The 25,827-nt window shown below is 41.9% G+C and overlaps 1 protein-coding gene across 7 annotated transcripts in view; it reads right to left on the bottom strand.

Moving 5' to 3' along the window:
* Positions 1 to 347: 347 nt before the first annotated feature.
* The window catches only part of kcnip4a (potassium voltage-gated channel interacting protein 4a), a 119,513-nt gene continuing 94,033 nt past the window's right edge, over positions 348 to 25,827 (bottom strand). For 6 of the 7 annotated variants that reach the window (XM_076725209.1, XM_076725205.1, XM_076725208.1 and 3 more), the window contains 7 exons: positions 11,178 to 11,302; positions 4,641 to 4,710; positions 4,011 to 4,081; positions 3,294 to 3,401; positions 2,466 to 2,570; positions 2,292 to 2,354; positions 348 to 2,205 (listed from right to left, as the gene is read on the bottom strand). In XM_076725209.1, coding sequence (XP_076581324.1) covers positions 2,158 to 2,205; positions 2,292 to 2,354; positions 2,466 to 2,570; positions 3,294 to 3,401; positions 4,011 to 4,081; positions 4,641 to 4,710; positions 11,178 to 11,302 — 590 coding nt within the window. In that variant the 3' untranslated portion in view covers positions 348 to 2,157. Of the gene's footprint in view, positions 2,206 to 2,291; positions 2,355 to 2,465; positions 2,571 to 3,293; positions 3,402 to 4,010; positions 4,082 to 4,640; positions 4,711 to 11,177; positions 11,303 to 12,385; positions 12,482 to 25,827 lie in introns of all 7 variants that reach the window. The other variant, XM_076725204.1, reaches the window with a different exon arrangement.

Genomic DNA, 25,827 nt, shown 5'->3' on the forward strand with positions numbered 1-25,827 from the left:
GAAGAAAGATAAATGAATATATAATTAGTTTGTCTCTGCACTGATTCAAACATGTTGACTTTCATCATGAAATCAAGTTTTTTTTTGTTAATATACTTATTCTTAGAAAGACATTCAGACAACATCCTCAATCGATTTTCAGAATCTACCTGCTGAAAATCAATCATGCCAAGTGTCAAAGTGATGTTTACTAAGCACGGAGTCGGCAGCCTTTAAGGTGTATGAAGCCATTTAACACATATTTGGAAGTTTGGGGTGTTCAGTTTATTTTTTCCACTTTTGTCAGAGACTGCTGACTTTGGAGCTCTGGGTATTATTTACAGAAGAAATGTAGAAATGCTCGGTGAAGTTGCAAAAAATTTTGTTTTCCCGCATCTCAGCAGTTACTTTTCATATTTTACATCACATTTCTGAGTTGTCAACCAAACAAACATAACATTTTGCAAACAGGAAGGCACACAGAACACAAATTAAGGGAAAAAAAACAGCAGGTTTGTCTTGATGGAAATCTACACATCATCTCCAATAACGTGAGTTAAAAGAAACCTACTGAGAAAAAGGCGCTACTTTCTTTACTAAATGAATGGATGAGCAACAACTGAGGAGATCTTTACATTTGGGACTGAAACTGCCAATAATACAGTTTAGTACTGTATGATTGAAAAAATAACACGATAACCTGTCAAATGCTGCAAAATATTCACCCAAAATCAGCCACTTCTCAAGAAAACAGCTGGTTCGATGGATACGTCCTGAATCCAACATCCAAGTCTTTGTGGAAAAGAAGAAAAAGTCACATTGCAACACTCAATATCTTACTTACATAATGTCCAGACACTGATCCAGTAGTTTCCAACAAGCAAGAGGAAGTCAGTGAGTGAGACTTCTGCCCAGCATGCCATGTGTTTGCTCACATTTGGGGGCGAAGCAGTGCTTTAATTACAGACAGCAGGAACCAGTCAGGCTGAAGAGGCGTGGCCCACAGGATAGTACGAGGAGGAAACCAGCAGGTGTTAGCCCACCACCCAAAAATGATGAGTATAATACAAAGTTACAGCGTATGTGTGGACAGCCAAACCCCACCTGATTAAAAACAGTGAATTCTATGAACAAATCTAAGACCTGAAATACACCCAAGAGCAAACGTTCTTTTAATACTGTACAACGGACGATCTTTTGTACAATGACCATAATACCAAATAAATAAACTCAAGTGCTGCTCTTGGTGCAAACTCCCGAACAGCGTCTCAAGAACAAAAACACGCTGACAGACGGTGAACTTTACAGGGAACATACATACACAGGGTCAAATGAAATACACTGAAAGCAGCATTTATCTTATGACAAAGATATCGTCTACTGTTATACTCATGGTAAATATATAGCTACCTGTGTGCTTCTGTGGACAAACCATCGATATTATGGTCCGAGTTTGACATCAATACAATCCTTGTGTTGTCTCATTCTAGTTGGCAAGTAAACATGAACAAAGTTGAAAAGTTTCTTATCTTTATCTATAGTATATACAATTGGAAATGGTACAATGGATGTGTGTTTTCTTTCTCTAAATGCCTCCTCCGAAGAGCAAAAGACAGATGTTCACTGCGTCGGGGTACGAACACTCTGGAATTGAGAGCCAAGTGTCGGAAGTGTCAAAACAGAGATGTCATTTTTTTTTTTTTTTGGATGCTGTAAAAAGTCACAGTGATTTCACTCGGCAGTAAATAAATCACGGCTGCGACAGAGATGGAGAGGACTGGTCTGAACCCCCTTCATCAGAAATGTCTTTCTCAGCTGTGTGTTTATAATGTCGGCGCCTCGGAGGCTAACGCGGTTTGCGAAACAAATAGAAAGACACTCCAGGGACACGTGGTGGAAATCAACCTTGAAGATGTTTTCATTTTGAAGAGGCAAACTCTCCTCTGCTGTCTGTCTGCTTTTGTGCGATTCGACTTATTCAGTTAAATGTTCAAAAGGGAAATCATTCCAGAGTGTTCGCACCGTACAGCCTACTCCGACTTGTGGCCCACAGTAATGAACATTTCATCTATGGTCAAAAGTCTGCATAGCACACTGTACACAGTATGAGTCCAAGTCAGTTATTGGGCCAAGCTAAAGATGACGTTCTCTTCCACAGCCTCCGCAGCCAGGCAAAAGTTAAAGAACATTTTCAAAGAGGTGCATTGATCGCATGATGTTTTCATCCTGTGCACAAACAGAAAACAATGTAATGAGAACAGGCAAAGTGTGCCAGGCGTCATGAAAGAGGCGCGTCAGGATATCCAGCTTACATTTTGGCAGCAGTCGATGAACTCGTCTATGGTTACCACTCCGTCTTTATTTTTATCCATCTTCTGTTGGAGAGGGAGAGAAGGAGAGATGACAAAGATAAAGAAGGTTTTCTAAAGCCTGTTTGCTGTGACTGACGTCGACGGTGCGGTGAATGCTGCCAGTGACACACTTGCCTGAAAGAATACTTCTACATGCTGACGAGGCGTCTCCTCTTTGAGGACAGGGTATGTGCATTTTCCCATCATGTCGTAGATGGCCTTCATGATGTCGAGCATTTCCTACGACGAGCAGAAATGGTCAGTTTAGCCGAATTGCAATACACAATCCACTCCATCTCAAGAGATTTTTGCTGCTACTCCAGTGCAATTACGATGAATGCAGTTTCATTTGTTTTGAGGTTTTGAGCACTGTCTCATTGTCACTGTTGGATTTTTAGGTTAGCAGCGTGGCTAGCTTTCCTAAACAGCTATCGATGGATAGCAATTAAAATTTGGTGCAGACATTCACGTCCCCACAAGATGGACTGTGATAACTTTGATGACTTTCTTCTCGTTCCATCATCAGATCAAAATCTTTGTCATTTCTAACCAAACACCTGCAGAATGAGTCACATTCCCATCAGCCTGCGCTGTGTGCGCAGTGCCCATTGTCTAATGTTGCATGCTAACATGCTAAACTAAACATAAGAGCTCTAAAAAAGCATGTTAGCATTGTCACTTGGAGCATATGCTGACAGTAGCATTTAGCTCAAAGCAGCTCTGCCTGAGTGCAGCATCATCGAGCCGCTAGCATTCATTTCATTCAATGTTAAGTTGACTCAACTTTATTGATACAGCCCAATATCACAATCACAGTTTGCCTCTCGGGGAAAATGAACTTCCATTCAGCTTGCACGCATTGGAGTGAAGCAAATATCTTCGAGACGAGTATCTCATCATACAAAAGGTGGACATTTGATATTGCAATCGTCTCATGACATTTCACTGTTGACACGGCTTCACCTCTTTAGTGATATATCCGTCTTTATTGATATCATACAGGTTGAAAGCCCAGTTGAGTTTTTCCTGGATTGTGCCACGCAGGAGGATCGAAAGGCCCATAACAAAATCCTGCAGCAAAAACAACAAGACTCACTGAGAATTGTACAAAACAGCTCAAGAGATCAACAAACGCATCAAGTAACTACAATGCACCTTCAATACGGGAGGCATTTCATCTGATTTCATGCAACGTTTCAGCGAAGACATCATGTCAGGTATTAATGAGAAGGAAACGATGAAACAGCAAGTGTGCCGACGCTATAAATCAAGAATACCTCGTTATTCAAATGATTAGCCAACTCATAATCTGCGTCAGCCCTCCGGGAACACCCGCAGTTTTGAACAGAAACGTGAGCCAGTGAAGCTTTAATTTGGCATAATGACAGCTTTTCCCTCCTAATAAGCAAATATACACCCTTCATAAATATTAATCACCTGCTGATGGCATCTCAAGCAGACTTGCTCAAGCTAAATTAAAAGAACTGGGGTTTGCAGGTTATATAACACCCCAGAGGAATGCCTTCGGGCTTCGCAGGGTCGAAGCTTTAAAAATGTTAAGTTTGATACAGTTTTGGAGGCTTATGGAAATTGCTGACATTCCCAAAACACACATATATGGTTAGCTATTAACATGAAGGCTGAGTTACTTTAAGCGTTAGCCTGTAGCACTTGACTCACCTCAAAACTCACAGAGCCATTGTGATCTGTGTCAAATGCATTGAACAGGAAATGCGCATATGTCGAAGCATCTACGGAGAGAACAAACACACGGCAAATCAAAAAAAAAAAAAAAAACATCTGCCGCCATTCTCAGTCATCACGAGCCACAACACCTCCTGCAAACAAGAGAGTGGTTCAAAAGGAGGGTTGAGGAGTTTTTCTGAGCAGCTTCAAAGAAAAAAAAAAGCTCCCCGGGATGATTTTTTTTTTCTTCTTTCATGATAAGAGAGGGGCCCAATATGCTTGGAGCACAGAGTTTTATCATTGTCTCCTGTGTGGTGAGCCATTATATGTGCTGGTCTGCCTTTCTTCTCTCTGCACAGATATATCAAAGCCTGCTAATGTTTTCTCTCTTGTTCCTCGGGTCGAATCTTTGCATAACGATGAGAGCCTGCAACTCCCTCCCCTTCACCACACACACACACACACACACACACACACAGGCATTTTCTTCAATAGAAGTTTAACTTAAAGTACTCTGGACTCGGTGCAATTTTTGTCAACACAATTTTGCAGGAGTGAAAGATAATTTGCATCCGTCCAGCACACGAGGGGAGACGAGACGCAGCTGTAAGAGGAAAGACAAACCTCCTTGTGGGAAGAACTGTGAGTAGATGTCTTTAAAGGTTTCCTCGTTCACGACTCCGCTGGGGCATTCCTGAAAGACAAAATGGAATTGGACAGGCCATTCAGCATCAATATTAAAGACTCCCTGCTTTTGCTTTAAATCTGACTTTAAGACAACTCTCACATTTGAAACAAGTGTGACTGAAACTTGAAACTTCCAGTGCACGTACGTCACTGAAAAGTCCATTCTCAGCGTAGGAAGAGGCACATTGGACATTAGTCAATATTTATTTTCGAAAAGTGATTCGATGACAATCGTTTCTTGAAAGCGCTGCAGCTAAAACCTTCGTTTTACTGGTCTCGAGTGGTTTGGTTACCTTGCTTCAGTGGTGTAGCAGTGTACTCCTGATGTGTCGAGTACACTGTGACATCACTCTTGGCTGTTGCTAAAGGTGCAACAGCCCTGAAAGTCTCAACTGAAAAGGCCAGTGAAACACAGCTTTTCAGTCTGATGTTAACAAATGAGTTGCAAGTTCATCTCTGGATCGTTTTATTCGACTGTAGTGAGGCGAGATGCCTGAATGCTGACACTTAATTCTGCTACCTCCCCACCTTTTTATGTAATAGATAAAGACTCTTCAAATCTGGTGATACTCAAACTGCAAACCATCCAAGCCTCAAAAGATATCTTGTCCACAGCTATTCAAAGTCACCCACCCGTGTTTGTCTGGTAGTATCTGGTGGAAAAGGCTGAATACTCTTACATCACACGTGAGAGATGGACGCTTTTGTCTCTTTTAAAAGACAAACCAAAGACTCGGCGGATGACCTTGCTCGGAGCAGCTTGGTGATAGAGGCAGCTAGTTTTGCAAGTTCAATTTGTGTTTGGTGCGAGGCTGCACACTGCACACTCTGGCAGGATATTGAATTTTTGGAACAGAGGAAATGCGCCACCCATACAGACAATTTCCAAACCAGGGGGCACATGTGTCTCTGGGTTTCCTATACAAGAAGATAAATAATGGGCACAGTGAAAGCAGGAAATCAAAGATAAGGAAGGGACTCTACATGAGGTGGACACAATAACAAGAATACCTGTACATCTGCATCTGCACATGTTTATTTAGTTTCCAATCCATTTCACTTTTGTTAAACTTCAGTCGAGTGAGTTTGCCACAGCCAGTTATTTGCCTCATTTCTCTGGGATGATGAGGACGTGAGATACAGACAATTTCCTCAGTGCGAGCAACCTAGTGAGAATCACAGGGTGCACTGGGTTTCCTCCTTCCTTTGACCACGTCTGATCAGCAGCTTCGGGAAGCGGAGCTGTGGGTGTGAAAAAATAAAGATGAAACCTTGTCGCTTTGCTTCAAACGGGCTCCTTGTGGTTCACGCTCAGAGGATGCTGTAAGGTTGTCTGCAAAAGTCCCCTGACACTCTGCTGTTGTCTCACAGACCCCGTCACATATCTCGCGGGGTGAGGCGAGGTCAAGAATTCTGGGGAAGTTAGTGAGACAGAACGAACTCAAATCTGTCTCTATATTGTCGTTTGGCAGTTCTTGCGACACAATTTATTGAAGTCTGAGAGTCTGTGGAGTGTGTGCTGCTGTTCGTGTTAAACTAGCGTATAAATCCAAATGATGTAGCATGTGGAAAGTGACCTCTCTTTGGCTGGAACAGGCTAAGTAGCATCTGAGTTATATTGCTGATTGTGGCATGGACTGAGAAAACAACTCAAGCTGATTGAAATTCTTAATTTTTGCCTTTTTGGGTAATATTATAGTGGAAAAAAGTGTTGTGTGAGGCGAGGGCTTTAATCTGCAGCTTCACTGCTTGATGCCACTGAATCCTACACGGCAGTCTTTTAACACTATTTCTCCTCTGTTTGATCAGGACAGAGACCGAGGTGTGAAAATAACAGGTTGAGGTTTGATGGGCGGTTGTGCTAAACTACTTCAAGGCTGCGTGAAGTGACTCCTTGAACAAGCTAATTAAGCTAACGTTCTCCTGGCTGGAGCCTCCTGCTAAACACACAGATATGAGAGTGGTATCGAGTCTGAGTATCTCAGTAATCTGAGTATCTCAGTCTGCTAAACAATTTCAAAAAGCTCTACCAACAAACACTCCAGAGATGGTCAACAAGAGGAGAAACACATCCACTCTGAAAGCAAAGCGGCTCCACAGCATCTTGGTATGTTTGATACAGACTGCATTTCTCTGCTGCTTAGAGAAGCTTCCATTAATTAGAGCATTGTTTATGTTCTCAAACATTGCAGTGAATGGGTTGTCAACAGTCAACCTTTTGTTAAATAGTGCAAGGAAATGTCATGTAATTAAGTACCTAAAGTGAGGAGGGGGAGATTTTTTAACATTTCCACCTTGCTTATCAAGTCTGTGCGTGCCTGCGTGTGTGTGTGTGTGTGTCTGTACACAGATGGCAATTACAGCTGTCAACACCAATAACACACTGATGAAGTGTGACACTAATATACAAATGGCTGTCTTCCAAGTCAGTTTCCTCCTCTGGCCTCGCAAACTCATCCTCACGAACCTGGAGGAAAACTTAAGGTCAGTAAAACTCTGTGATTGTTGCACCGAGTCTCACACTGACAGCAGAATTCATCTGATTGTATTTTATTGTCTCTATTCAGCCTTGTGGTGACATTGGCGAGAGAGGCGGTTTTTCAATTGAGAATGAAGCCAGCGTGTTATCAAGTTATCATCACGTACAACACAGTGCCTCTGCAATTCAATTTAAAGTTCAGTGAAACAGTTAGACTCACTTGATGCCTGAACTGCCTTAAGGTCCCATCAGGATAAACTCTGATGTTGCTTGGCTAGAAGTCAGGACCTCATTCGCACACTGTTCTTTCCAAAAGTTATTACTACTGAGCGACTGGGAAAGCTATTTTCTTGGAATTCATATCTTTTTCTCTGCATCAGTGAAGTGCTGATAGATGAATAAATTACCACATTAAGGACATAAGATCATTTAGATTTGGATATCTTTTTGAATTTTGCCAAAGAACAATGGCTCCTCGTGGAATTTGTGAAGATGCATTTATAGTTGTTTATTTTTTACATCTCATCTCATTTTTTTGTATTAATATCTGTATTCATGAGTGCAGGTTTAAAGGTCACATTGAGCTTTTTTTGACATTCTAATGTAAAAGGCTGATTCAACATATTATGGGAAGAAAGGTATTCGAGTTAAGGATGCACTGATACCACTTTTTTAGCATTAGCAAACTCCTTGAACTCTGCATTGTGTTGTCTCTTCAGATGTTTAATCAAATTCCTCGTTGAATTAGCTACTTTTCACTTCTCGTCTTGACAATTCAGCAGAGCGTAGTTTGCAGTCTGCTCTACTTTTGGCACCATTGCTTATATATCTCCAAACTGCTAACATTGCTCCTCCACCGCCTAACCTGCTCAACTGACAACAGATTAGCGCCGCTTTGCCATTTAAAGTGATATCGGGAGAGGTTCTATCAGAGCAGTTTTATGGTTACAATTACAAATACATGAGTGTGGTGTTGGCCCTGGCAGTCCTCCTCATTTGTTTATTCTAATTGCCCCACAGCCAACCCATCACCCCTTCATCCACCCTCACCAGACCTGGAAAACACAGATCTTTGGGGCTCGATTAGATTTCCAAAGGAGTACAAGATGGCCTCATACTAATAAAGATGTCAAAGCTAATGTGTCTCACTGTTTAGAGGAGAACAGAGTACAGACCTGAGAGCCATGAAATATTGGGATGCAGTTCTTAATTTCAATCCTAGGCATTTTAGACAAGGTCTCAAAATACTCCTGCCAGAAATGATACAAGGTCAAGCCTGAATGAGAACATGTGACTGAGGTTGCATGGAGATGTATGACACCTGTCACATCTGGAAATGTTACAGACAATCAGGCTTTAGAAAAATGGACTTTAAACTGTTTAAACTCTCCACAGAGAGAGCATGTATGGGTCTTTTTGATCCCCCCTTTCTACCCTTTCTCTGCTCATTCTATGCCCAGCTCCTGCTCCCACATTGCCCTTGTTTTGGTCATTGAATATTCATCTAGTAATGAGAGCTAATCGTAGATCTTGGAGATCAGTAACCTCTGTTCTGGGCTGAGCTCAAGAAGATCTTCCCTGGGTTGTTCAGGAGGCATAGAACGGTAGTTTGGAAAGAGGGATATTGCACAATGTAGGCCCTCAAAATAGCAGAATAGGTGGGTTGCTGGCAGTCCAAATTCAGCGGAAAACTGCATAATTGGGGAAGACATCATTTTTGTATACACCTTGAAAACTATTTCTGCCTTTTCGTGCCATTGCAGAAAAATAGCACCTGTGTGGTGGGGTGAATAAATTGTTCTTCATTCAAGATGTCCTAGAGGAAGCTGCCAGGGAATCTGAAGTGGCGCCTTAATTGATATCAGATTCGAAGGCTGGATCTCACTACCGGATTATCTGTAAAGCCAGAGGGGTCGAGTCTCATCTCCAATTGTTTTATTGGGGTTTTTCATATCTGTATTGTCTTTTATCTCCAGCTAAATCAAAACTGAACTAACGGGCAAAGAGCAATTGGAACAATGTAAGTAGTATGTTGTGTAGAACGATAACAAGTGAGGGTGTGATTTTCCACTTGCCCTTGGTGTTCCACGTTACACATTATTCAGTGCCAATCCCATTAGATGGAGTGAGAGGTCAGAAAATGTATTTGTATTCATTCGATATGCTTGTAGAATTTGTTCATGCATGATAATAAAATCCAAAAGACAATCTGTGAAATTCGATTGTGAGATTGGCGAACCAAGACGACAATAAGCAGCGCGGGGAATGAAATAAACCTGTGAACAGAAGCGTCATTGCCGATGGAATAGAAACTGTGAGACCTTAATCTAATGCCCGAGGCAATGCCCCTGACTGTGAGAGCTGTGCAGATTTAGCAAGGATGTGAGGTCAATATGGTGATATTTCCTGTAATCTGGGGTCATGGGATGTCTGAAACAATGGGTTCTGTCATACCTTTAAGGTGATCTTTGCTCAAATTCCACCTTAAGACCCAGACCCAGATCCAGAGGTCTTCTTTTGGTCGCTGCTAGACATATTGCTGGATCTAAGACAAAGCTCCATTTTGACCACCTGCACTTCAAGTGAATGACAAGTTTGTTGTCAAGACAAATGACCTCATCCTGCCACCTGCATTAAAGGCATTTGATTTGCTCTGAAACCCTGGACGACAAGGACAAAGGGCCAAATTTCTCATCTGGGGAACCATGCCAGCTTCTATTAGTCTGGCTGGCCTTAAAAGCCCACATTTATTCTGCCAATATCACCGGGTTGGGGCAAGACAGAGATGAGCTGTTTGACCGTGGCTGTTAAAAAATGAGTTACGCTATAAGACTCAGTGAGGGACAAAAGCTGTTTTGTACTTGTAATTTAAGTGCCATGATTGTATGTCTTTGTACAATTTGGGTAACAACATTTGTCTTGTCGAGAACCTCTGAACAAAAATGAAAAGGTTTCTAAATGCGAAGATCAAGCGTGGCAACATGCTCACAATGACGAAGTCAACAGCTTCCTGATGTTTAGCAGGTATGATGTTTGCTGTGTCCGCTATCTTAGCTTAGTGTGCTAGCATGTGAATTAGCATTATAACAAAGTACAGCTGAGGCTGATGGGAACGTCTTTAGTTTTGCGGGACCAAGGTGGCAGACCGACTGACTGACAGTGCCATCACGAGATCCGTGCTGCTAGTGTGACTAAAAATAAAATGCAAAATATGTAAGAAAAAAAAGGAGGGTGTCTATAAACATATGCAATATTCTCTCCCTCAATGTCAGAGGAAGTCAGGCAGAGTGTGCGGTACAAATTAAAGGCCTCATTAGTACGCTTCTTACCTCTTACTCTGTCTCAAGTGGAAGCGGACTAATGGGCTGGCTTTGCAGGGACTTGACTGGAGCACAGTGCGGGCTCAACAGGAAACTGAAGCCCCAAGGGAATTTCCCTATCACAGGACTCTCACTATCCTCCTCTCTTTCACTGCCAGACAATTTGGGTTGAGTTAATTCTGGGTCATCTCATTACGCCTCACACCAGAGGTGACAATGAAGTGAGGTGGTTTCATATGGGCTGCTCTGGAGGACTTTGACCTGATTGCTCATCAGTAATTTTCCCCAATGTGTTTGAGAAATGACCTAATTATCCTTGGCACAGTGAACAATGTACAGAAATTTCAATTTTCTGTAGTAAGCACAATTGGACGCGATAACACTTAGTGCAAGATGTGGATGATTCAGCAAATAGCATCCCTCAGATGCTTGATTATGACTTTACTGCTACACCAGCAAAGTGGACGCTGAATCGAGATGAGAACTAGAAGGAAGCGGAGCTGTAGAAACATCCCTTCCAACTATAGAAGGATGGACAAAAGAATAAAGCAAATGGAATCAAAGGAAAACATGTTTTTTGATGTCCAAGAAAGAGAGACATCCAAGAGAGAACAAAGCCCGCAGAGCTGTACATTATGAATGGAAGGGAGGCAGCGTGGTGACCTCATCACTCACATTCTTGAAGCCGCGGTAGAGGATCTGCAGCTCCTTGCGGGAGAAACGTGTCTGGGCTTCAAGCTGTTCCAGGCCTTCGGGGCGATGGCGGACTGCAGACAGTTCAAGCTCATCTTCGACGCTGTCTGGAGAGGAGGAGGAAAAAGGTCAGATGTGAACAGATGCTGGTGAGAGTCTGTGCAAAAATAACCTTTTTGAGGACAGAATTTGAGATAAACCTTAAATTCAACCATCAGCAATAGCAACACATCTGCAACTTACTTCCAACCTGACACATTTTGGCATGAAATGGCCCCAAAGTTGACCCTCTGGATAACAAAGAAAATCCATTCAAGCCATTCAGTTTTTAAAGGTCCTTTTCTCTTCTTTATATCACGTCGTTTTTGCACATATTACCTCGCTAAACCAAACAAAAATCTGAACGCCTTCTTCTCTACACCGAACACAACAGCAGTGGTAATTAGTGTTATTGCAACCCCAGAACAAAGTCCTCATAGTCGAGAGCCTCTTCATGAAGGAGGGCAACTGAACCCTGTGAAACTTTTTAATGGGCCTGTAATGATGGCAGATGCTGTCTTGGCCCTGTCACCGACTGCACTGTGCTCACAGCACAGCATTTGAGACTCATCTTGTTGGCGCAAGGCCTCTCATATACCTGAAGTGTGACACGGTGTCTAAATGCCTCATTAGCTCCAAAGGTCTTATTGTGGCCCACAGCCAAAAGTCCAGGTCTTCTAAAAGACCATAATTAACCTGCTGCTGTGGAGCTAATGCTTTGTGTTCACTGGTCATGTTAACTAATACATTATAAAGAAATAAAATAGCCATTTGATCTCATTCTCGTTATCAAATTAGTGCACAAGATGTGTATGTATCGCTGCATTATTACTTATTTGTATGTTCATCATGTGAATATGATGCAACATGCACATATATTTCAGCTGTGACAAAACAAATGTATAAAGAACATTTAACAGCGAACAGTGTCTGTACATAAATATCATTTCAAATCACACACTCAACAAGCATTTTTGTTACTTCTTCAACTGAACTCCTGCTCGAGCAATCATATGAGACTAAAGCCAATCTTGAGTGTATGTCCCCATCGCAAGAAAAACCACAGAAAGGAACAGAATTTTAGACAACAACAAACAAATCATCACAGAGAGAGACAGATAGAGAGAAAGAGCCTTGGAAAAGCCACTTGCTTTGATTACTGGAGGATGGCTTTTTGGCTGTGGAGCATGGAAAGAGCCTCATGAGCCGAGCTCTCACCCCGCGCTTGTGGACAATCTGAGGGTAACCTGGGAAATACAGCATTAGGTATTACGGTTACCCAGGCAACTAAGAGCCTCAGTACATTCAGGGAAAGTGGACATGCAAGAGACGAGGGTCTATTAAACTTCACACAGACACAAGGCTACTTCCAAGCTGGTTCTTCAGGACAACAACACAGTAATTTGACACGGCATGAGATCGAAGCTGCACCTGGCAGTTTCAAAAGGCAGCACGAGATGATGTCTTGAATTTGGCCGTCTTGAAAATGCCAAAAATGATGATTGTATCATGACATATAAATACTCTTAACAAGCACAGTAACCTGGACACAAAAACACACAGGTTTGGAATGAACATGAATTGTTAATGTAAACTCATGTAAACTACAGTAATTTTATTACCAAAGCTACAAAGAAAATGATATTTAAACATCTCGCATGGCAATAGACTCACTTCAGTCAGGCATTGTGAGCCTGTTGCCATGCTGTTGTTAGCATTTAGCTCAAAGCACCGGTGTGCCTGAGTGCAGCCTCAGAGGTCTGCTAGCATGGCTGTAGACTGAAAGAGTTATTAATTCAGATCACAGACTACAGTTGTTTAATGAAACTGTACACGGGGACAGTGGTGCTTTGGTTTTCATGCTAATATTAGCATGCTACGAAGCTCACAATGTTTAGCAGTAATGTTTACCATGTTCTTAAATGTACATGCTAACATTAATGAACACAGCACACAAAACACATCTGAGGCTGTTGGGAATGTCCGGTTTCATCCAAATTTTGACATAATGATGGAATTAGATGAAAGGACAGGCAGGGGAATGAATGTCTGTAAAACATTTAGTCGATGCTGAGACACATGAAAATTTGGACACGCTGGTGGCACTAGCTGAACAGTCAGAGGATCACCAAAGTCACGAGGATTCACAGTCTGGGGACCGATACATTTAAACCTACAGCAGCAAAGCAGAAGTTCAAGGCTTCCTAAATATGGCATAACTGCAAGTCACCTCCATCTAGTTCACTGGGTTACATTATTTATTAAAAAGTCGCCAAGCACATTGTCGGTCATCAGCGTAAGAGACATGCTGTGAAAATGATCTGGAGCCTGTGACCTCACGTCAGGGGTAATTTAATTCCTCGTCAGGCGTCAACTCTTTTCACACACGGCCAAGCATGCTCCTTGACAAAAGTGTATCCTGTCAGTGTAACAAAGGTAGCTTGCTGCAAGTGGCCTATCCAAGGTTTAAAACGATGACCGCGATATAGAAAAAAGTGCTCTTATGCTATATGAATCAGCACAGTGAGTAAGAAAGTCTTCAACTAATAAGTTCACAGCCTTGCCTAAAAGCACAAAAGCCCATTTCCCCTCCTGCTGCAGGCTATGCTGAAAAATTTAGTGTGAGGTTTGATGGCAGCAGTGGGTGTAAGGACGAGCTCTCGAGAGCTGCAAACCATTTGTCAATCATGCCAGTGCTCAATTAATTTCAAGGCTGCGATTGCAGGTAAAAACTAAAAGCAGAGGTAGAGCTCACAGTATGTTTATGACCAGTCAACTTCACGTCAAGATGGCCTCTGGGAGTTGTACGAGGTCTCTATAAACCTGGGCTATAAAGGGACAGAGGGGTAACAATTACATCATTGAATAAAGGCTGTGAAAATTGCGTCATAAATCTGCAGCCCAGTCTGGCCAAATCATGGTGGTCCAGCAGAACACTGGCTGCGAGCGAAAGAGTGACTCAGTCGAACATGACCGGGCAAGAGAAAAACGATACCTGAGAAGGGTTGTTGTGTGCGAGCGTAGGTCAGTAGGAATGTCTTAAGACATTTACAAAATCAATACCAGAACTGATCAATACATTGCACTTGCATTTGTCAAAACAGCTGTTGGGATGTATCATGAAAAATCATAAAAAACTCAACCTTATGGTAGCAGCTAATGTGGCTAACATTGCATCACATAAATCAAGTGAAGCATTTTTTTTATATAATTATTTTTTTCTATCATTTTAAATTTGTGTTTTATACTTCCAATAGTGATTTATATCTACTTCATGTGCTAAATGTCACATTCTTTGAGAAAAAGGCAAAAGCTCAACAAAACCTGACCTCAAGCCAGATTTCCTATCATTTCAAAATCTTGAAAAACACTCTGACGCCAAGCTGGCGCGGACCCCTAACAGAAAGGTTGCAAAGTTAGAATCCTGTCTCAGCTTTTTTTTTTTTTTTACCCTCACAGAGTTAAACACAGCACAGATACAGAGCAGATGGCTCTTGGCTCTTGGCTCAGATCTGGCACAATGTACACAATGGCGCTCAACAGAGTTCTCATAAAAACGCTGTTGATTCTGTTAAGCCTTGCTGTCAGCTGAAGGCCAGTTCATCCTGCCCTCTATAATGACACAATAACTTTGAGATTTAGAGGGTGAAGAGACACAGTGACGCTCTCATCTGTTCTTGTTGCCTGCCTGACACTTCCTTCCTACCTGAGTGGAGAGGAAACGTCAAAGTGCCCTCACTGAGGTTGAACTAGACATATACTGCTTTTGCTCGTGATATTGGTCTTGGCAGCCAGCTGGCTTTATTTGGAAGCATTACTGTACAACACAGAGACATCTTTTCTAGCTTGGAGCTCAAGGACAACGTGGTGGCCTTCGGTGTATTCTTTAGCACCCGGACAATGAACGAGTTTGGGATTGAGTGCAAACATTACGACTGAAATGGCAAAATCAGACGGTCTGATCAGATAAACTGAAAGCATGACTGTTGGTGAAAAGCTAAACGAACATGAAGGCAGTACAAACTGATCTTTAAAGTGGAATAAAGCAAAAGAGTATGAGTGACAGAGGGCTTAATCAGGCAGGAAAAGAGCATGCAGTCATGGCTGTCTGATTAATGTTTGCCCTTTCAGTTTATTGACTAAATGGATCTGGCGTTTGAGTATGTGTGTGATAATGCAGAGAGCGGCTCATGCTGTGTCCTGGTGCCCTTACTCAAAGGTCAAAGGTAAAAAAAAAAATCAAAACAAAACAACAACATAAAAAATACATTAATGGGTGGTGTTGTCCTGAGGAACACACATTTCACTTACGCATTCATCATGTCCACACACATTGTCATGCCACACTTTTGCCTTCCTTGAGAGAAAAAAAAAACAGACCGTGGCAGCTTGTTGAGTGACAGCTGCTATAATGGCAGGTTGTTGCCGACCGGAGAGTTCATCAGAAATGTAACTCACAGGCACAAAGCTGCTTTCGCCATTTTAGCCTGCGGCAATGCAAGGGAATAAGACAGAACGCCCGACGGAGGGTTATAAATGAAGAAAAATGCCTCAGCAAAATATAATTACCCCAGAACATTGCGGAACTAGCTTTGTAGACTACAGCGATAAAATGGTCTACTACACAGTGTCTCCGTCCTCGATGAGCTGACAAAGCTGCAAAAATACTTGAACTCTGAAATATGAATGTGAGAATATTACCCCACCGAAATGAGTCTGGGCTGATCAATCATGGTTCAACTGCTTCACTCCCTCAAGGTGTGTGATTCAGGAGTCATTTATTTCAAAGGTAAAGTCAAACCAGAGGGTAAAACCTCACTAGCCCTAAATCAGATGGATCCATAAACCGTAAAAGAGTGGCTAATAAATAGCTGATAAATCTGCCTTGTATACAAACTAAAAGGTCTTGTAGTTGACCACGGACGGCTGCTTGATATCAATAAATCTGGTGTCAATTTTTGTGCTGAAGCGCACGATTTGATGAACGGTGCTGCTGAGCTTGCTGCTTCTTTGTTGTGGTGTAAGTGTTCAGTGATTGCGACACAGAGGCAAATGGCCTCGGGGGCCACATGGGACCAACGATTTTAATATAGTAAGTGCTTAAAGCCCCTTTCTCTGTACAGGATTCAAATTGAGATTGTTAAATGGATCTATGATGAGGAAAGTTCAGGTTTAATCTATGTGAAATTGGCCGAGATAGTTTTTAATTCACTGATATCAGGCTAAAATAGTGCCACTACATCTGTGTGTGATAACTCGCACCATGTGTCTTTTCTCAAGAGCTACTGTTTGTGCGTGTTTCTGTGTGTGCGCCTGAGAGGAGGTCTTGACTTCAGCTCCTCGCTGTCCCTTAAGCGCCGCAGCGCCAAGAAGGCGGGGCTCACAAAAGTAGGCCACGACTCGCAGGGAACACTTACTTATCCTCTGACCATTTACATGATAGTGTTACCGGCACCAGTGATCAGTATGCGAGCTTTTACAGCTGCAGTCGTGGTCTGAGGATCTTCAGCCACGCTTGGCCAGTGGCTCTGTGTTACAGTTGATGGCTGACTTAGTCTAATTGAATGAGTGTCAGTGACCTCTCTTCGTTTCACTTAATGCTTCGAATAGAAACACCCGTTTCCACATAGGTAATGAAAACCCTTTTAAATAATGAAAAAGCTAAAGCATAGCTCTTTTTGGTTTTGAAAACATTACCCAGAATGCCCCCATCATTCCCTACTCCTTAGTGTGTCCTCAGAGACACACTAACCCACTTATTTCTATTGGTCCAAGAGTCTACAGCAATGCTAGCTGCCCTGCGAGGCTCTGCTCAGGTGAGCTTTGAGCTAAATGCTAACATGCCAACATGTTGCTGTTTCGCAATGTTTACCACCTCTGCATGCTAACAGCTGCTAGTCAGCATTAAACACTGCGCCTGGCATAAAAAATTAAAACGCTCGCTACAGTAGAAATATTAGGAATACATAACATACTGTAACTGGAGGAAGGACAAGATAGACCCTTTGATTCAATCACACTTGGACATCATTAATATTCTTTGTGATTAAAAATTTGGAACAGATGTATGGTCTTAGATGCATATAGTGCATGTATAAATAAAATATAGGCAGACCAAGGCAGGAGTCAAACTGATTTTCTATTAAAGCTAATGATGGTACAAACACTTTGTAGTCAGGATTGGTATTTAATCATTTTAGAAGCTGCATGCAGCCATGTAACCAGAGTATATTTTCTGGAACACTAGCAAAAATTTTACACAAAATATAACATAACAAGCATTTAAAGATTTGATCTTCTCTTTGATTTCAAATGCAGATTTAAGTGAAGCCACAGCATGTGAAATATTACACGGTAGAACTTCAGAATGGCACTAAACAAACCATAAGCTTTATCGAAATGCTGTTATCACAAGTTAGTGTATCATAAATAAAGTTTCCATGGAGGCAGTAAATCACTGATGACCTGATCAAAAACCTCTCATCCCCACGCTTCACACCGATAAGATCCCACTGTTGATCTTATCTCAATCCAGGCTCACTCCTAATATAGGCTGTTTTTCGTCCTGGCAGTACAACACAGAACAATCAACCACCAATCTTGGGGTATCGAGTTCATCCCAAGGCTGCGCTGAGTCTGCTGCCGTCCATTTAAGGGCAAAATATGTAAACTCAGCCACAAAACAGGTATGGATGATTGCCTTTGCAGACAAAAGCAGCATTAGTTAGGATCAGACATGATCAGAAATTACCTTCAGGCTTTCAGCTGACTGTATTACAAATTTTGGATATACATACTCTCCAACTGTCTAACTTGGAAGGCAATGAATAATATGGTGAGATCAGCATCTTTTGCTTCAGGTTCTCAGCTTTATTTGCCCACGCAAACTTTCGCTGAATGTGCAGAAAGTAATTGGGGATGTGTGGGATCTGGTGGAATATCGTGAACCTACACAGGAGCATGTTAAGAAAAGCTAGTGACACCATGTGAAGGGAGGAAGACACTTGGCTGTTTACACAGAACAGTCTGCCACCAATATTTGGGTGTCGGGTTCATCAAAAGGCTGCACTGTGTCTACTGCTGTCTGTTGAGGGGAGAGATATGGAGTCACACAGCAGGTATGGATGATTGCAGTGGCAGACAAACGCAGCATTAGGTGGACATGATTAGCTGACAGCAGCATTCAGTATCTCAGGGAAATTCAAATTGGAATTTAAATTCTTGGGCTTCGGTTCGATTTTATCACTGCTTTAGGCTAAGTACAGTCAGCAGACACTTTCCGGGATATTTCCAGTCCCCTCTGTGAAGGTTTTATCCGGCAGTGGACACCAGTGCAGCCCTCCCATCTTTTTGCATCTTAATGTGAGTCTTTGGTGAGAGTTCAAAGTGGTTCCTTGTTCAGAAATTACGAATTACTCCATGAACTGGAACTCTGGCACTAATTATATCACCATGTTTGCGATTCAGTGTGATACTGGGTCAGTGAACCGTATCATGACTCCCAGTCAACACATGATACCAACATACCACCAGCAGCATATTCCCCAAAATTACACAAAGTTACAAGAGCCATGATCTGACACTTGGTGTTTGCATCATGTCTAAAGTAGGTGATAGAATGGTGAACATCTGATCTCTTATGGTCATTTAAGAAATTCTAAAGGAAACTGTATCTCAAATGGGACCAAGGAAATGTCCATTGGGAGTTCACAACAAGCTACCATTTGTGCAATTTGTTGTACATATACTGAAGCTGATTTCAATGAAGATTTGAACGGTTTTTGATGTTTTCTCTTTGCTTCATCAATGCCATCTCTCTTATGGACACTCACAGGAAGATTATTTATCATTATCATTCTCTGTTTGGATCCCCCATTAGCTTCCACAAATTGATTGCTAGTCTTCCTGAAATTGCAATATAAGCCCATGTCAAGATCTTGACTGAATTCTTATATCTTATGCTATAGAAGGAATATTTTGATGTGTTCACTGTACTCACACCAGGCATTAAGGGGAATGGTTCCCAGGTGTTAATCTCTTAACACCTTAATCTGTTGCCTGTAGATCTTGAGACAGATGGCATCAAAGCCAAAAGTAGTGAATCACTGCCACACTCAAAAGGAAAGCTTTCCACAAAAATGAAACAACAATTTCATTGCAACTGCAGAGCTAATTAATAACAACAACAGTTTAACTGCATGACATTTAGGCTGAAGCTAATGACTGGCGACATGCCATGCAGGCTGGTCAATACCCGTTTCGACTTTGAGTGTAAACTCTCCCATCTCTCTAAAGGTCAACTCAGTATTAGCAATGGTAGCACATTGTCATGTGGTCAATTACACAAATGCAGAAGCAAAATCCTTTTGAGCAAATTAAATCAGCAAGAGCCAGGGGACAGGAGACTACTTTTAAAACGAAATATTCATTGGGTCAGTGGGCAGACAGCAGGTTCACTTTAACACCTCCTTGCAGTGTTTAAGTCCCAAGGCTGCATGTTGTTTTTGAGCTAAATAGGGACAAATGTGACAGACACTTGGCAGCTAGCAATTAACTGAAATTACACCCAGCGAGACAGGGGACGAGGACAGCAGACGAGCGGGGTCTGGCAGCCTGGCCAGTGGTGGATTTATCCATGTTGGCATGATTCCCAATAACAAAAAAAGAGTAACACCAACGCTACTGGCCTAAGTTTCTACCCAGCAGAATACGAAATTGGCATAAGTGTTGTGTGGCTATTCTGATTTATTGCATTTATTAATGTGTTACCTTCCACAGCTCAGAGGGATGCTTTCAGTGTGCTTCTCTGGAGTGGGAAATTTTGGATATACACACTCTGCAACTCTGTCTAACTTGTCTAAATTGGAAGGCAATGAGTAATATTGTGAGTTCAGCATCTTCTGCCTTAGGCAGTTTTACTTACTCGCATAAACTTTTAAAATTTTCACTGTATCTGTCGCACATAATTGGAGGTAATTAAACACGGCATTCCACGGAAATCAAAAACATCCCGAACTATACCTCTGTATTCAACACTAGAGGAAACAGCTTTCAATAATCCCAATGTGCCAACTGAAATTAAATGAGTGAACTGCAAAAAGGTGAAGGGCAAAAACAAATGTGCATCCAGATCTGCCTGAGGACAGAAGATAAAATGTCTCGCTCCTTTTGCGAAGGCTGACTTTGCCTTTCCTGAGGTGTAATGAATTCCCCTTTGGAGCACCAAATATTTTCTAATGCTCCAAAACAAATTACAGCCGACATCCAGAATACCAGAGCTGCCAACAGGACATCTGCTGATTACAATTCTGCTTTTGCAAGTGTTAGATCTGCAGATCCAAGTCAATAAAAGAAAAGTAATTCAAGCACAGGCCCTGCTGTGTAGAAAGGCTCATTTTATATCAGATAAATCACATGGACGATGAGGGAGGTTGATACAGATCTGCCATTTGTTCCCATTTGGTGGGCCCAGATACAAATAAGCCCCAAGATTGGAGTTGGGGAGAGCGATATGTCATTCCCGTTATTTAATAAAACAGCCTCCAGTTCCTTATGGCAGTGGAATCGGCTTAGGAGGAATAAGAAGGCAGGGTCACTGAATGGCCTGTCTTAGAACCAAAGCCAACTGGGAACATTACTGAAACCAAAAAGACAGACTGTGTCCAACAGTCCTGAATAAAAAAAAAGGAAGAAAAGAAAAAAAAACCCCAAAACACTGTTTTGCATTTTAAATCTTTCTGACACATGAATTTACTCATCCTGACATCAAGTTTTTGCTTTATTGCCAATGACGGGAAGCAGGTCCAAATAAATCCAGTCCAAGATGACTGAGAATAGATCTGTCTGGACAACCAAATGGACCCAAGCGTTAATTATTCCGCTCAGGTTTGCTACTGCAAGACAGAGAGCAAAGTAGCAGAAGCTACAGTCGATCTTTACTGGCAAAAAGAACACATTAGCCATCACTTTCTGCCATTAGTGCAATTTGCTTGAATATGTTTTGGCTTACGCACTTACAGTGGTTAGAATCAGTTTAAACCAGCCAACCCTGAGTTTAAGAAATGTCAGCGTCTTTAAGTTTTGGAGGGTGATTCTTCAGCCTGAAGATGGACGGGGAACAAAATGCTGTCCTTTACCGTTCTGAGCTGAGTGTGACTGACTGGACCACCGGAGACTGGATGCCAAGGTTCTTTATGAGTGAGAGCAAGCTCTAACAGCGGCCATAATGACACACTGTCAGAGGGTTGAGGCATTTATTGGAATCAGGGGGAAAGAGAAGTCTATGCTCTTAATTGCAATCATTTGTCACTTGGATGTGTTTCAATAACAGTCCAACTGAAAGAAAAACTGCATTGGAAGGAAAGACCCTCCGTCCCTTTCTACTCCAATCATTCTAAATACTATAAAGTGGGGAAAAGGGAGGAAACTTTATCACACTTCAGCTTTGGAGTTTAGAGCTTTCATGCCAAAGAAAAAAAAACACAGACGAAGAGTAGAGAGTCTTTATGACTCACTTCCAAGTGAGTCATCTGTATTCCAGTCGCTGACAGGAAACTCACGCTGATGCTACCAGCCACCCAAGAAAAGTGCATTAATGGATTTATGGATTTTATTCTGACATGGTGTTCACTGTTTATATTTCACATAAACATCCTGGGATCCCAAAACAACCTTTTGAACAAGAATCTAATTTTCTCAATACACTGTAGATCAGCCATATGACACAGAAAATATTCAGTCTGGGGCAACACGCCATCTGTTGCAGTTTCAGACGGCAGGGAAAAGTCACCATGAAAATCACCAAAAGTGAAAGAAAATTGGCTTGAAGTGTTGATTATCTTTTAACTTACCGCACTTTATTACTTCTAAGACAAAGAGGCTTTTAGTTTACTGTTGTAATGAAAGGGTTCTGGCCAGTTCTGTGACAGAATGATTTCTGGTCTGCAACATCAGCAGCTAACATCAGCTCAGATTTGCTTTCATTATTCGGAAAAGTAATATTATTTTGTGTGTTAAGAGTGGCTGGCTTCACTGCTGATGATATTTTATCAGACTCTGCGAATTAAAACTGTGCTCTGCACAGTTAATGGTTTCAATATAGTATATAAGTCACTGGTAATGAGATTAACCATAGATACAAGTCAGCACTTTCCATCCCAGTGTCCCAGTTCTCTTTACATTACTGCACCCGACTGATGAAGTTCGCAGGAAGACCAGGCTATTTCCACCACTTCACTGTTGTATTTTGGGTAGAGCCAGAAACAAAGCGGATCTGAACCAGGAAGACAGGTTGCAGACTTCACAAAAGAAATGTTCAAACATGTTTTTCCATCAACCTAGAAGGGACGAAAAAGCCCTGCTTCAGTCCAGCTCACGTTTGCAATTAGCTATACTATTTGCAGGGAACTACTGCATTATGCATGAGAACCTATGTCCTTGACTTAATTATGAGAAATATTGTTGTTGGATTCATGTGGCAACATGATTATTCACTTTGTTGGCTAATTAAAGTCATGAATGAGCCTGCTGGTTGTATAACCTTGATTGAAAAATAAATACCACATGTGCAGCTTCAAAGCTCCAGAGATAGTTGAAGGTTTATCAAAGACTGATTTTCATTCTTTTTATAACAACACTTAAGCTTAAACTATGCAACGTTTTCCTTCAATACGACCCTCGCAATCTGCATAGTCAAATAGCACTGTGGTTCACATCACAACAGCATATTGTGTTCAGGCTCAATAACATCCGAGGAGATCACAAACTGGTGCGTCAGAGATGCTGTACATTATACTGCATCCCTGCACTACTATGGTAAAGAGGTCATTTAATTAAATACATCTTTAGGAATACAATCTGCCTCCTGCTCTTCTTCCACAAGGAGCCTCTAAGCACAGCAATCATCCATATCAGATCCTTGGCTCAGACGTATTCGTCATCCTCCTTCTATCAGAATTTATTATCTGTGATGTTTTCATCAAAATTGATTGCTCGTGTGATACTTGTCCTTGCTTTCCTGACTCAAACTGAAAGGCAGGGTCGTCTTACTTCCGACAAGCTCCTCTGCCGTGCCCTTCTTCTTCATCCCTCTTAAAGACACCAGAGGGACCTATAACTTAGGACGCTCAGCCAAAGGTTAAGTCAATCATGTCACTGCTCTAAATAGGTATCATGACAAATAGCCAATGGATAATTAGGGGCAGTTGATTGTTGTCCTTTTAATGGATTGGTAAGTTGATGAGGAATTATAGCTTGCAGGGGAGCTGCTCGCAAAATATGTCCCACTTTACTACCTGTAACACACTCATTGTTGCCATATTCTCATTTCATAAATCCTACATGCCTGCTTGAGTAATAATAAGATTTATTTCCCCATTGGACATTGGCAATTAAATGAACAGCACAGATATGAAGTGCCATCATCTGAAATAATGTAAAAGATGCTAAACAATTCTGCTGACTCAACTCTGATGATGGATGTGTGACTCAACTAAGAAAACAGTCCCATAAAGATGCAGCGCAGTTTATATCACGTCCATAAACCAATGTGTGTGTGTCCTGGAAACACTTGTGCACTTAACAAAATGAAGAACACACTTCAGTATTTGACAGTGTCAAATCGCTCTCCGGTGGCCTACTTTAAACAACACTACGATTACCTGTACAAGAAATGATCACCGTGAGTAACACTGTTCGCCTTGGACTCTGGGCCTGGCACAGCTTTATACCCACATGATGTGATTATCAATGGCAGGCACGTCAGAACCGCTAGATCACAACTGAATGCCAACAAACAACAGCAGAAAGGTCATTCATAATTTTGTATCATGAAAAATTCAACAGGCTCGTTTGATTTTTAAAAGTCTCAGTGTACAAACTCAAAGCCACGCCACGCACCCGAACCCAGCAACATTTCCTTCAGGGACATTTTCCTGCATCTGACAGTGAACAAGACGAAGCGTGATCAAGGGTTAACCCTTAACAACTGACTCAAAAATCAGTAAAAAAAATAAAAATAAAATGTATCACGATCGCTAAAGTGCATCCACTTTATTCTACCGCCATGTAAGCAGCTCTGGCGAGGCTAAACAGAGGCAAAGTGGTGCTTTGTGCTATACGCTAATGTCAGCATGCTAATATGACCATAATGCTAATACTTGCTGTTGATATTTAGCAGGTAATGTGTACCATCTTGGCCACTTCAGCTTGACAATGTGTGACAATGAAAAATAAAGGGATCGATAGTTAAGGGTATATTAATGTGTATACCAAATTTCATAACAATCTACACAAAAGCTGCTGAAACAAATGTCAATTTCATGGTGACACCAGAGGAAAAGTCATCATCAAAGTCATTCAGATCATTTATCCACTGGGAACCATGAAAGTCTGCACCAAATCTATTGAAATCCATCCAACAGTTGTTGAGGTATTTCAGTCTGAGCACATGTGTGGTCTGTGCACATACTTCAAACATATTTTGTGGTTCAACTCAGATACTTAAGCATCTACCTGTTGAGCCACCACAGCTGTGCGCTGCTAATTACTGTAAGTGAAAATGGACAATTGGTGGCAAAAACCGGTCCAGGTCAGTCCTGACACCAAGTCTGTCCGCTGCCAGACCATAAATCCCCATCAAGGACAGAGGGAACACGAGAACTTTGTAATACGGACACAGCGTCCCATCCCTGATGGGTAAGGGTGTGCTTGTGAATGTGTGTGTGTGTGTGTGTGTGTGTGTGATTGGAGTTGGGAGCGCGTGTGGCTGAAACAGAGAATTATTTATCATTGTGTGCCACATTGATGAGTCTGTACCCTATGAGGCACTTTGCACTAAAGGCTCTGTGTTGTACGAGTGTAGAAATGTACAAACAGTGTGAAATGGATCAGGACGTGTGTGTGTGTGTGTGTGTGTGTGTGTGTGTGTGTGTGTGTGTGTGTGTGTGTGTAAGAGAGAGACAAAAAAAAAACGCTCCTTGTTATGCTGCAATGTATCCAAGCAAACCAGACAAGGAAATGTGAAGATAAATGACAACAATTTTCTGCAAAAGCAATAGAATGTCTAGCAAGAGGGCTCTTTATATAATTTTACAAGCCAAGTTGAGCGTACACTGAGCCAGCTGCAGTGAAATTCTAATACTAGCCTTGGGATAGTTAGCAGGAATACATGCACACATCAGTCCAGCCACATTCATAATTAAACTGAAAGTTGCTACCAATACGCTGTTTGCCAGGCCTTGCCGCCTTGCTGAGTACAATGCTCTGGTGATGCAATGATCTTAATATATTTCTCCAACATGGAAGCGTGCCAGTGGCGGGGGGGGGGGGCTGTTCATAAACTATTTTTTCAGGTCTGAAGTTCTCAGAATGTGCAACAGAAGAGATCAGAGCGTACAGTCCCTGCAGACCCCCCCCCCCCGCCCCTTTGCAATGTGTGGCCTGCTACAACTTGATCTTAAACAAAGCTTTCTCTTTGCTGGCAGCTGATGCTACAGTAAAGAGTGGGACAGTGTTCAATACTGTACATCGAAAGCACGCTTTCAGCTCGCATTTCCTCCCGCGAATGGATAGTTGCCAGTTCAAATCTGCAGCT

The sequence above is a fragment of the Chaetodon auriga genome, chromosome 24 (genome assembly GCF_051107435.1).
Source record: "Chaetodon auriga isolate fChaAug3 chromosome 24, fChaAug3.hap1, whole genome shotgun sequence".
Taxonomy (NCBI): domain Eukaryota; kingdom Metazoa; phylum Chordata; class Actinopteri; order Chaetodontiformes; family Chaetodontidae; genus Chaetodon; species Chaetodon auriga.